The 13,236-nt window shown below is 40.9% G+C and overlaps 2 protein-coding genes across 3 annotated transcripts in view; both read right to left on the reverse strand.

Annotated features, from left to right (window-relative positions):
* LOC126798699 (rhomboid-like protein 20) overlaps positions 1-13,236 on the reverse strand; it is a 271,709-nt gene that overhangs the window by 48,756 nt on the left and 209,717 nt on the right. The window lies entirely within an intron of this gene.
* LOC126798693 (60S ribosomal protein L3-like) lies at positions 1,355-3,536 on the reverse strand. The gene is made up of 6 exons (XM_050525729.1): positions 3,433-3,536; positions 3,201-3,304; positions 3,002-3,112; positions 2,607-2,911; positions 1,888-2,297; positions 1,355-1,776 (listed from the first exon to the last, which is right to left on the reverse strand). Exons 2-6 carry the CDS (start codon positions 3,283-3,285, stop codon positions 1,518-1,520), a joined length of 1,170 nt encoding a protein of 389 aa, XP_050381686.1. The 5' UTR covers positions 3,286-3,304; positions 3,433-3,536; the 3' UTR covers positions 1,355-1,517.

The raw sequence follows: 13,236 nt of genomic DNA on the forward strand, positions 1-13,236 counted from the left end.
TCACTGTTAGTTCTTGCTGCTTGTATTTAGCCAAAAGTATTGGACGTTAAATTTGATATTGCGGAACGCGAGCCCAAAAATGGGTGGCCCTCGAAGTCTAAGGCGATCATCACCCTACACGTTTGTAGCAGCCCAAAATGGTTGCCCCGCTATTGTTAGTTGGAGGGAGCCGCGCACTCATGGCCCAAGACCTCACCGTCCATTGAGCCGCGAGTTAAATTTGCCAACAGCACTGCCTTCAAATAGTGACTTCAAAAAGCCAAGAAAGGTGCAGCCCTGCTGCCTCTTTGTAGAACCGAGATGGTCCCAAATCTAAACCCAAATTGACGGATGAGGATCCTCTTGATCCTTTTTGCCTAACCTTTTTCTAATATAAGGTCAACAAATCCAATGGTCTAAAATATCTCTTCCTCTAACTAGGGCTCGTCAAGCCCGGCCCGGCCTATGAGCGGCGGGTCTGGGCTTTAATATTTAGATAAGTGCTGGGTTGTGTATTTTCACAAATAGAAAAATCCAAATCCACCTATCATAAACGGGTCTTACGGGCTTTTACAGACCTGGTCTTGTGGGTTTGTATAAGGAAAAAAAAACATAATACTCTTATTTAAGAGTTTGGAACCCAACCAAGTTGGGAGGCTCATTACTACGCTCTATTCAATCCATTTAATATGAAATGTCAATTAATACAAAACATTAGGGAATGAGGGACAAATCTAAGACCAAATGAGGAACAAAGCAAGTCCAAATAAGAAAAAAAATCTAAGTCAAACAGAGAAACTGAGAAAGAGGGAGAGATTGTTGTGTTGTATCAGAAAAAAGAGAGTTGAGCATATGCATTGGGCTTGAGACTTGAATTTTAAAAGAGGAAAAAGCTGGGCTTGGGTTTTCTCAACGCCTAAAACCAAATTAATGTCTTTAAAACAATAAAATAATTCTTGGAAATCATTCCAAAAAGAAAGTTAAATAAATTCTAATTTCAAAATATTGTCGACCTACACCAGCCGATGCGATCAGTATATATATTTAGGGACCTCGTAAAAATTTCGTCTGTTTTAGACATGGTTTGACCATTCATGCCTACGGTCAACTAAAAAAAACGTTTTTGACATATTAAAACTCCATTGACTGAGACTTTTCCAAATGAGTTTCCTACCACGCATTGTTCACTTTATGAGGATTACTATTGCACATTGTTGGTTAAACTACAACTTCTAGAGAGTACCTCACCTGTTATTTGTTCACTTTTCTAGTTCCATCAACCCCTTGATGCGACGAGGAACGCAGGCTCAGGCTGAATATCCCCAAAAGAGCAGATGTCAATCCATTGTAATATAATTTTTGGGTTCAATTTCAGAAGGAAAGACTAAATTTGAGTATTGAATTGGAGACGTTGGAATATTGAAATATCAGCTACAAATTGAACCTTCATATCTAGTCTAAAATCCTTGGTACTTTCAATGAAAAACAGCAAAACCACTGGCATATAGAAGTAAAAGCTAAGCCTTGGATAGCCGACTTTATGCCTTGAGTCGTCCATAGTACTTCTGTTTCTCCTGTGTAGTCTGGAAGCGACCATGCCCGAACTTTGAGGAAGTATCGATGAACTTCAGCTTGATATCCTCGAGAGCAAGACGAGATGTCTGCTTGAGCAGGGACTGGCGAAGGGTAACAACCCTCTTCTTGGGTCCAACACAGCATCCCTTGATTAGAATATAGTCATCTTTTACCACACCATAATGGGGGAAGCCACCAATTGGAGTGATGTCTTTCTCAGTCCTGGATCAACCATTGCAAAAGTGAAGTTATCTTAGAAGTGTGTAAAAGAGAAATATCAAAATCATCAATATGTTGCACTCAGATGAAAGTTGATCAAGGGAAGCTACTTACCTGTCAAACTCAGTGACAGCAGTGTGAGACTCTTGTCCAGCCTTTCCAAGCTTGTATATTTTCTTGTTCATTTCAGTACGGTGATGGTATCCATTCTGACCAGCCCTCGCAACTGTAAATGAGACTCTAGCAGGATGCCAGGCACCAATACAGGCGACCTTACGAAGACCCCTATGAGTCTTACGAGGAAGACGGGTTACACCCCAACGAGTAACTACACCTTCATAACCTTTACCCTTTGTTACACCAATGATATCAATCATCTCATCTTTCTGGAAAACAGCATCAATAGGGATTTGCTTCTCAAAAAAGCTTTTTGCAAATTCAACCTTCTGAGCAATGGTGCCACCATTAACCTGGATCTCCATAAGATGAGCTTTCTTCTGCTTCAATCCCTTCATCTTGCGAATCTGTGCATCATTGTCGGAAACATCAAGTCATCAGCGAAACAACAAGTAACAGCAAAGATATACTACAAGTTGCAGAAAATGAAACATACTACAGAACATAATACATCCAATAATTTAATGAATCATTCATATCTTATCTCCAAGGAAGCTGAAGTGAATGAAACTGAACAATTTTATAGATACTATCGAGACAAAGCAGGTAAGTAGTCCTAAAACATCAAAATCTGAAGTAAAGTGATTTGAAAGAAGAAAACAGAAACACACTTGAAACTGAACTACTACTACAACAAGCCCAAGAACTATTAATACCTGAGTGTGAGCCAAAACACGAATAACAGTAGAATATTTAATCAATTTCTCAAACTGTCCTTCAATGTTCTTCTTTCCTTCATCAGTGTCATACGTCTTGGAGTATTTCGCGAAGGCCTTCTTCTTGGACTTGCACCAGTTCTTGTAGAACCTCCTCTTAACCTCCTCACTGAGATGCTGAGCCCACACAGTGTTCAAGGAACGAAGGCCACGGGGTGTCTTGACATAACCCACAACGCCCACAACCACCATTGGAGGCACCTCGATGATGGTCACAGCCTCGCAAGTCTCCTTCTTGTGAAGCTCTAAAAATGGTAAGAAACAATAAATACAGAGGGGGACATTCTGTAACATGTAAGAATGCAAATTAAAAGAGAGAAAAGTGGGGGGCTTACTTGAGCCAGGCTTCTCGACATCCCTGACGATGTGAGTCATCCCAGCCTTGTAACCAAGAAAAGCCGTAAGCTTGCAGGGCTTGGATGGGTCATCCTTGGGGAAAGCCTTCACTGCCAAATTCAACAGCATATGTTTTATAAACTCTCTCTCGAGAATTTCATATGGGATTAGAAAAGACACAAAGACTTATGTATTTACCTTTTCCTCTGTGACGGGCGGCTCGCTTCCTTGGGAGAAATCCAAGGGATCCATGTCTGGGGTGCTCAAACTTCCTGTGCGACATTCTTCTTCTTCTCGAGGAGCTTCATTTGAACATGAAAAACAAATTAGCGGACCAAAACATAGAGCATGCATCGATCGATGAATGCTGCTTATAGAGATTTCGACAACGAAATGAACCCTAGTTTTGGCGGTGAGTGTGAGAGAGAACCTGAGCTTTCGAGCAGCGGCGACAGTCGAGAGTTGTGAGTTTTAGGGTTGCTCTTAAATAGTGGTCTCAAGACCAAAATATTCTAGGGCCCGTCGATACTCCTCGATACCCAATACCTCAAACTGTTTCTACAAAATCAAAAATAACTACTAATTACGATTTTGAGTCGTAATTATCTATACGGTTGAATTTTTTGAAGATCAAATTATAAAAAAATATCATCTCTTGACTTATATTAAAAAAAATCACTACTTATAAATTAATTATAAAAAAGTCATCACATTTAAGTGGAAATTATAAAAAGGTCAACAAAATTAGAAAAACATCACTTTAAAAATATTTTATGTGTTTCGGGAGAATTACTATTCTATCCTTATGTGTGTCTTAGTCTAATAGGTTTCCTGTTAGGAGATAGATTAGCATCTCCGTAATAGATTAGGACTCCGAATCCTACGGGATTGTGGTTTTGTAATGCCTATATATAGGCCCTCATATCATTCAATAATACACAATTATTTCATCCTGAAACACGTTATCAGCACGTTGCTCTAAAACCCTGAACTTTTAGAGCCCTAGAATTTTTTTCTCTTCTCCACCGCCGGTCGCCGTCATCTCCGGCCTCCGGCATCTCCTCGTCGGCGCAGCCCCTGCATGCTGCCCCCGCAGCCCCGCGCGCAGCCCCTGCATGCTGCCCCTGCAGCCCCGCACGCTGCCCTGCCCTGCAGCCCCCGCAACGCAGCCCTGCACGCACGCACGCAGCCCCGCATGCAGCCCCTGCGACCCCCCCTGCTGCCCCTGCACACAGCCTCCGCAGCCCCGCAGGGTATCCTCCGCATTCGCTCCGCAAAAACATCTTTTTGCCTTGAAAAACCCCGCATCAGAGGATTCAAAATTGCTCCTCCCGCATATATACGCAATGAACGCGAACTGCACAAGCAAACTCTTCGCTCAAGAGAAGCTACTCCCGTCTTCTCTACCCTTTTGGGCCTTTAAACTATTTCTCTTTTTTCCTTTTTATTTTCCTATTGCTTATTAAATCGTTTATTTGCACGTTTTCGTTTTCTAACTATGTTTCACGTGCTTGCATAGGAAAAGTGATCACTCGTCGTACTATGGTGATGACATTCATGCTGAGATGGATGATACTTTTGTCATCTACATACGATTTTGATCGTACCCTCTCAAGATTTTATGTCATCGGACGAAGATCGAAAAGGAATTCAACAAGCAACTTCATGCATGACGATCGATTTGCAGAGCAATTTACTTATATGCGGTCTATTTGGCAGACCAACAAGTATGTTTTTCTTAAAGTTGCTGCTTTTGAACATATATATATAAATTATCGGGCGCTATTAGCCTTTTTCATGTCTTCTTTTCCAGCCTTTCTTATAACGCCGATGAGACCAAAGAGGGATATGATTCCCCTCTTGGTCGACGTTTTTCGTGTGACGGTCCTGGGGGAGTCACGTTATTATTTAAAAAGGAAGATATCGATTTCGTGTGGTCGCCTGAGTGCACCGCTGTTTTGAGTGCGATCATGAGAATTGCCGATATGCATCGATTATTTTGTGACCATATACATCACAACCTTCTAATTTCGGTTACATACTTGAATAGTTTCGATTATTTGAAACCTATACAACCCTCGTTTCTTGTGGATGCGTCGCCATCGCGACTGTTATTTGAATGTTTGAGTTTTCCTAAACTCATGTCTATAAACGATAATCTCAAGGTCTACGTACTCATTTATTTGAGTTGATTCATTACTCTGATGCAGCACTATTTGCTGACAAAAAGATCCCAAAAATAACGAATTCTATGGGACACACTTAAAAGTGATTTAATGAACGTCTATAACGTTGTATTATCAGAGTTGACCTTGATGCATACTCCACATCAAAGAAACGCATGCCATTTTTGGCACCTGTATCTATTTCTTGAGGGAATTTTGGAGATGGAAACGTAACATTCTTCCATTCTCAAGTAAGCACATTTTTGAGTCTCAGGCTAAGGCTCCGCCCAATCCGATATGCAAGATTTTGTTGCTACAGACTTTTGATTAGTCAATCTATTTTGACTATGTCTTCTGCTTACTATTTTTCAAGTATGACGTTGGCATTGCCATGATTATTGCGCGACTTTAGCTTAAGTCGTCTATTGAAATTGGAAGCTTGTTTGTGTTGTATTAAATATTGACATATTCTATAAAATCTCTCGTATTTCTTGTTTACAAGATTGACTCGTGAGAATTTTATTTGCCTTGGCTTAGCATGCATGGTCAACGTTGCAACTCACGTGGTTTTTAAATTGGCCGCTTTTGGGTTACATGGGACCCCAATAGCACTACATTGTGATTTCGGACTTTGAAATTTGGAAAACGGACCTCGGAACGTCGAAATTGACGTCGTTTTTCCCGGTTACTGTTCCGGCGTTTCCGGAACGTTTTTTGACGTTTTACCGGCGTATTCGCCGCCTTCCGGCCATATTCCGGCATTTCCGACACCGCCATCCGGTTCGGGACGGAGTTCCCTGTCGGACCTGAAGTTATGGCCTCCATACCGGCCAGGTCCGGCCACTGCCGGCCGGATTTCCGGCAATCGGTGCCGCCAGCTTCAGACGAGTTTTTCCGACGATCTTTTTTCAGTCGTTTCTCGTCATGTTTCAGCAGTTCTTGCTGCCACGTTTTCCCAGTCCAAATTTCACCCGGTTTTGAGTTATATTGACATGGTTTTCCGGTTAATTTTCCGGTTTTCTCCAAGTCGTTTCATAGCTCAAATGATTTTATTATTATTGGTGACCACCCGCACCAAATGGAAGGTTTTCCACCGTAATTGTTTGGTATTCAACTGCTCTAATACCATGTTTTTCCAACTCTTAAGTTGAAGAATGTCGTTCTATTGCCATGTGATACATTCGATGGGATTGTCATTTGTTTCAATCCCCTCTCTTACAATATCCTATGGCGTATTGTGTAGAGAAGTTCACCGCGTCGTTGACTCTCTTAATCTTCATTTTGAGAATGTCCCGCCGTGAAATCGAGTGTCTTGCTAATTGCGTAACCACCCACACTGTCCTACGGCGCAGGTAGTTGTTTTATGGATCTCGTGCGGAGATTGTGTTTTATATCTTTGTGCCTTGCTAAGTTTTAAAGGCCATACATGCCAATGATGGATTTTCATCTTGATATTTGTGTTAAGAATGGAGAGGAATAAATCTGTCAGATTTCATTGACAGTATCTTTTTCAAGCTTCGACAGTAGCTTTGTTAGCCTGCAGACATCGTTTTGCTTGCCTGCAGCAGTAGCTTTATGTAACTCAAGATTATTTGAATCATGGGTTCGGTTTTACTGTCTTCTCGGTTTGGACATGATCGTTTTTTGGTCATTTTGGACAAGATATGATGATTCGAGTTCTTTGAAATTCACATTATCATCTATTTTTCATGTTCACGAAGCGATTGGAGGACCACCTCACCCATGCTCCACACGGTGAGGCCGAGCCTATCCGTGCCATGCACGGTGAGGCCGAGCCTGCCTATTTCGGCGGCTCCATGGCATTAAGGCCGTCGGTGGCGGCATCCCCTCCTTCACAGGAGCTTGTGATGCCTCCCGTGTCTTCTAATGCCTCCATGACAATCTCTGATGCCAATCGCTCATTTTGCAAAGCTTGTTCTTTTGCTAGATTTCAAGGAAGTCCTTATTTGCTAAGGTTCCAACCGAGAACATTCTATTCTTACAAAGTATTTAAGGTGACATTAGTGGACCCTATCCAACCGAATACGGACATTTTTCGGTATTTTTATGGTATAGGTTAAGAGCATCGATGCGTTGGTCACACGTCGCTTTGCTTTCCACAAGAAACGCTGCATTCACTAAAGTTTTTAGCTATGATCATCATCCTAAGGGCTCACCACCCTTCCTATCCTCTCAAATCTATTTGATTGGATACCGTTGGAGAGTTCACCTCCATGACTTTGATGATTTCGTTTTGCATATCTACTGGGATCGTCGTTGAACATATTATTCCTCATGTTCATTCACTGCACGATCTAGCAGAGCTCGGACTTGGTTATGGGTACTAACCTACCGATTTTTGCATGGAGATATGTAATGATGTTGCATGCAGCGACACTTATTCATTTTAGACCCACAACTTGCCAAGCGTTTAGTGCGTACCAGACGGTTACTGGATACGATCCCAACGTTCTTTTCCTTAAACGCCTATTTGGTTAAAGTTGTTTATGTGCCTCTATTGTAGTTATCTCAATGGGTCTACTTGAAACGATTAAGTATTCTGGTTGGTTATAATTTATGAATCACCAACAGTTGTCCGCTATTTCCAATCTACAACCGTTGATCTCTATCATGCGATATTAGCTGACGGTCACTTTGATGAGACATACTTCCCGTCGTTAGGGGGAGATATGGAATGCTCCCATTCTGGTTTTAACGCCAGGAATTGACGTGGTGTGGCACTATGTCTCATTAAGATCCCGCACTACTCAAAGTGAGCAAATATGATTCCCCTCTTGGTCGACGTTCTTCGTGTGATGGTCGACGTTCTTCATTAAAAAGGAAGATATCTATTTCATGTGGTGATAGGAGCACTTTGTGCGACGTTTTTAACATGTTTTTACCTCAATTTGTACTTTGCTTAGCCCTTATTGTTGTACTATTGAGTCATTGAGTCGTAGTAAGAGTCTTGAGCGGTATTGGATGCATTTTTGTGCTTACATGAGTTAAAACGCATAATTGGTTTAGAGTCCTAGTTTGAATAGGAATCCTTGTTAGGTTTTGAAACTAATTATCTCTTACTTATGATTTTATTTTCTTATTTTCAGATTAGATTGAAGAGATAATTAAAGAAAAAAAAGATGGAGCCAAGTCATGCAATAATTAAATAGAAGATGATCATTAAAGGCATAAAACATGGCATATTTTAGGGAATAAAACATGACATGTTTTAGGGATTAAAGCATGGCATGTTTTAGGGAATAAAACTTTCCATGTTTTATGGATTAAAACATGGCATGTTTTAGGGAATAAAACTTTCCATGTTTTAGGGATTAAAGCATGGCATGTTTATAGGAAGAAAGAAGCAATTTCAAACCCTCCATCTTTCCTCTATATATACATGGCTTCACCTCTCAAATAGGATCACTTCTCATTTGCATTCAAGAGCCAAAACTCTACCAAAATACTACCTCAAACATCTTTCATCAAAACAACAATCCATCCTCCCCCATATAGCAATTCTATCTCCACCGAAATCACTATTGAAGACACACTTCCAAGGTTCATACAACGTGTGATTCTCGCAACTCTTCTCCGTGGGTTTGTTTGTTTTTGATTTTTTTTACAATATTTTGTCTATGAAGATTGTAGTATGATGTTTGTGTGGGATTATTGTTTTGTATTAAGAATCGAAATTTTCAGATTGTTTTATTGGATTTTTGGATCTTTGCCGAATTGATGGTTTTCTATAATTAATGAGTTTGTATTTCTATTGTTGTGTTCTAATCATCTTTCTCATACTTTTAGATAATTTTCAGATATGTGCATATGAATTTAGTGCTTGGATGCATTCCCTAAGATTGTGTTCGAGTGCTAGATTCATCAACCATATTGACACAAATCGAATCATGCCTAAGTAGGTTCGATTTGTGTTGATTAAAAGTGGTAAAAATTCTGGAAATTTGCATGTGAAACCATGGTGGGTGACGCCATACATGAAACATGTCTCCAACAAAGATTTGGTGCTTAAATGTAATCTTGTTTGATTTCTACTCTAAGTGTTATTGAATTCGATTGCATGCAAATTTAGATTAGGCCCTAAGTCAATCTAAATGTTAATTGAAATCTTGCACGATTAGATGATCCCCTAAGGCTCTAATTGTATTGGTGTCTAAAAAGTATGTAATTGGTCGAATTAGAATGCATGATAGGTTCAAACTTGTAATTATGTGGTGTAATGCTAAATTTGGTTTAAGTTTGTTAAAGAGAAGTCGATCATGTAAATAGTAATTTAGGTTTTATTTTAGTAGTTAATAATTAATCTCAAACCCCCCATTATTTGTTAACACTAAAAGTTTAGAGTTCCCTTCAATTCCTCGGAAAGAACGATCCCTGCTTATTATATACTAACGATGATGTTTTACAGGGTTTATTATATACGTTTTAACAAAACGCTCTATCATGTGGTCGCCTGAGTGCACCGCTGTTTTGGGTGCGATCATGAGAATCGCCGATATGCATCGATTATTTTGTGACCATATACATCACAACCTTCTAATTCCGGTTACATACTTGAATAGTTTCGATTATTTGAAACCTATACAACCCTCGTTTCTTATGGATGCGTCGCCATCGCGACTTTATTTGAATGTTTGAGTTTTCCTAAACTCATGTCTATAAACGATAATCTCAAGGTCTACGTACTCATTTATTTGAGTTGATTCATTACTCTGATGCAGCACTATTTGCTGACAAAAAGATCCCAAAAATAATGAATTCTATGGGACACACTTAAAAGTGATTTAATGAACGTCTCTGACGTTGTATTATGAGAGTTGACCTTGATGCATACTCCACATCAAAGAAACGCATGCCATTTTTGGCACCTGTATCTATTTCTTGAGGGAATTTTGGAGATGGAAACGTAACATTCTTCCATTCTCAAGTAAGCACATTTTTGAGCCTCAGGCTAAGGCTCCGCCCAATCCAATATGCAAGATTTTATTGCTACAGACTTTTGAATAGTTAATCTATTTTGACTATGTCTTCTGCTTACTATTTTTCAAGTATGACGTTGGCATTGGCATGATTATTACTCGACTTTAGCTTAAGTCGTCTATTGGAATTGGAAGCTTGTTTGTGTTGTATTAAATATTGGCATATTCTATAAAATCTCTCGTATTTCTTGTTTACAAGATTGACTCGTGAGAATTTTATTTGCCTTGGCTTAGCATGCATGGTCAACGTTGCAACTCACATGGTTTTTAAATTGGCCGCTTTTGGGTTACATGGGACCCCAATAGCACTACATTGTGATTTCGGACTTTGAAATTTGGAAAACGGACCTCGGAACGTCAAAATTGACGTCGTTTTTCCCGGTTACTGTTCCGGCGTTTCCGGAACGTTTTTTGACGTTTTACCGGCGTATTCGCCGCCTTCCGGCCATATTCCGGCATTGCCGGAACCGCCATCCGGTTCCGGACGGAGTTCCCTGTCGGACCTGAAGTTATGGCCTCCATACCGGCCACTGCCGGCCGGATTTTCGGCAATCGGTGCCGCCGGCTTCCGACGAGTTTTTCCGATGATCTTTTTTCCGTCGTTTCTCGTCATGTTTCAGCAGTTCTTGCTGCCACATTTTCCCAGTCCAAATTTCACCCGGTTTTGAGTTATATTGACATGGTTTTCCGGTTAATTTTCCGGTTTTCTCCAAGTCATTTCATAGCTCAAATGATTTTATTATTATTGGTGACCACCCGCACCAAATGGAAGGTTTTCCACCGTAATTGTTTGGTATTCAACTGCTCTAATACCATGTTTTTCCAACTCTTAAGTTGAAGAATGTCGTTATATTGCCATGTGATACATTCGATGGGATTGTCATTTGTTTCAATCCCCTCTCTTACAATATCCTACGGCGTATTGTGTAGAGAAGTTCACCGCGTCGTTGACTCTCTTAATCTTCATTTTGAGAATGTCCCGCCGTGAAATCGAGTGTCTTGCTGATTGCGTAACCACCCACACTGTCCTACGGCGCAGGTAGTTGTTTTACGGATCTCGTGCGGAGATTGTGTTTTATATCTTCGTGCCTTGCTAAGTTTTAAAGGCCATACATGCCAATGATGGATTTTCATCTTGATATTTGTGTTAAGAATGGAGAGGAATAAATCTGTAAGATTTCATTGACAATATCTTTTTCAAGCTTCGACAGTAGCTTTGTTAGCCTGCAGACATCGTTTTGCTTGCCTGCAGCAGTAGCTTTATGTAACTCAAGATTATTTGAATCATGGGTTCGGTTTTACTGTCTTCTCGGTTTTGACATGATCGTTTTTTGGTCATTTTGAACAAGATATGATGATTCGAGTTCTTTGAAATTCACATTATCATCTATTTTTCATGTTCACGAAGCGATTGGAGGACCACCTCACCCATGCTCCTCACGGTGAGGCCGAGCCTATCCGTGCCATGCACGGTGAGGCCGAGCCTGCCTATTTCGGCGGCTCCATGGCATTAAGGCCGTCGGTGGCGGCATCCCCTTCTTCATAGGAGCTTGTGATGCCTCCCGTGTCTTCTAATGTCTCCATGACAATCTCTGATGCCAATCGCTCATTTTGCAAAGCTTGTTCTTTTGCTAGATTTCAAGGAAGTCCTTATTTGCTAAGGCTCCAACCGAGAACATTCCATTCTTATGGTATAGGTTAAGAGCATCGATGCGTTGGTCACACGTCGCTTTGCTTTCCACAAGAAACGCTGCATTCGCTAAAGTTTTTAGCTATGATCATCATCCTAAGGGCTCACCACCCTTCCTATCCTCTCAAATCTATTTGATTGGATACCATTGGAGAGTTCACCTCCACGACTTTGATGATTTCGTTTTGCATATCTACTGGGATCGTCGTTGAACATATTATTCCTCATGTTCATTCACTGCACGATCTAGCAGAGCTCGGACTTGGTTATGGGTACTAACCTACCGATTTTTGCATGGAGATATGTAATGATGTTCCATGCAGCGACACTTATTCATTTTAGACCCACAACTTGCCAAGCGTTTAGTGCGTACCAGACGGTTACTGGATACGATCCCAACGTTCTTTTCCTTAAACGCCTATTTGGTTAAAGTTGTTTATGTGCCTCTATTGTAGTTATCTCAATGGGTCTACTTGAAACGATTAAGTATTCTGGTTGGTTATAATTTATGAATCACCAACACTTGTCCGCTATTTCCAATCTACAACCGTTGATCTCTATCCTACGATATTAGCAGACGGTCACTTTGATGAGACATACTTCCCGTCGTTAGGGGGAGATATGGAATGCTCCCATTCTGGTTTTAACGCCAGGAATTGACGTGGTGTGGAACTATGTCTCATTAAGATCCCGCACTACTCAAAGTGAGCAAATGTGCAACGCATTATCGACCTCCAGAAAGTCGAAGATTCGATGCTCAATGACTTTACTGATATTGCGAAAGTGACGAGATCGCACATAAATGCTGTGATGTGCCGGTAAGGTTGGAACTCTCAGAATATGGGAGAATTTCATATGACCTGGTCCTAGCACCGTTGGCACCATCCCTGATAGTGGGAAGGAAGCCGGCGATGGCACCATCGTACGCTGTGGTGTTGTCGGCGCCCGTGGTATTGCACCACAAAACAAGGGCGGCAAACGCAAAGATGGACTAGTAAGGGTCATTGCTTCGGTCTTGGCTCCTGCCCAGATGAGGGGGATACCATTATTCTCTGGAATCAAAACCAGAAAGAAGCGAAGTATGTAGGCACAAGTATTTCGCCCATCATCAAGAGATATCCTCTAAACATGTGTATCAACTAAGTTTCTGTGGGACGCTACAGACTCATTTTGTTGATGTTAGAGAAGAATAGAAATCCCACGAATTGATCGTATACAGCGCGCGCGTATGTTTAATGTATTGATCTCCCATGATTGATGATGTATTCGCTTATGCTCTTATTCCGTTGTAAAGCATCAACGATGAGCAACTTGACCAAAGTGGAAAGAATCAATACAGGCTGAACTAGACTTGTTATGTTGGTCGTTGTTCGTAAGTGTAA

This window comes from Argentina anserina, chromosome 6 (genome assembly GCF_933775445.1).
Source record: "Argentina anserina chromosome 6, drPotAnse1.1, whole genome shotgun sequence".
NCBI lineage: Eukaryota > Viridiplantae > Streptophyta > Magnoliopsida > Rosales > Rosaceae > Argentina > Argentina anserina.

What these genes read in the sequence shown, in the direction of transcription:
- LOC126798693 (XM_050525729.1), bottom strand. Translation starts at nt 3,285, where the DNA reads ATGTCGCACAGGAAGTTTGAGCACCCCAGACATGGATCCCTTGGATTT. An exon ending in CGCCCGTCACAGAGGAAAAG is followed by an intron (nt 3,113 to 3,200) that starts GTAAATACATAA and finishes TGAATTTGGCAG; the next exon opens with TGAAGGCTTTCCCCAAGGAT. An exon ending in GCTGTCACTGAGTTTGACAG is followed by an intron (nt 1,777 to 1,887) that starts GTAAGTAGCTTC and finishes TGGTTGATCCAG; the next exon opens with GACTGAGAAAGACATCACTC.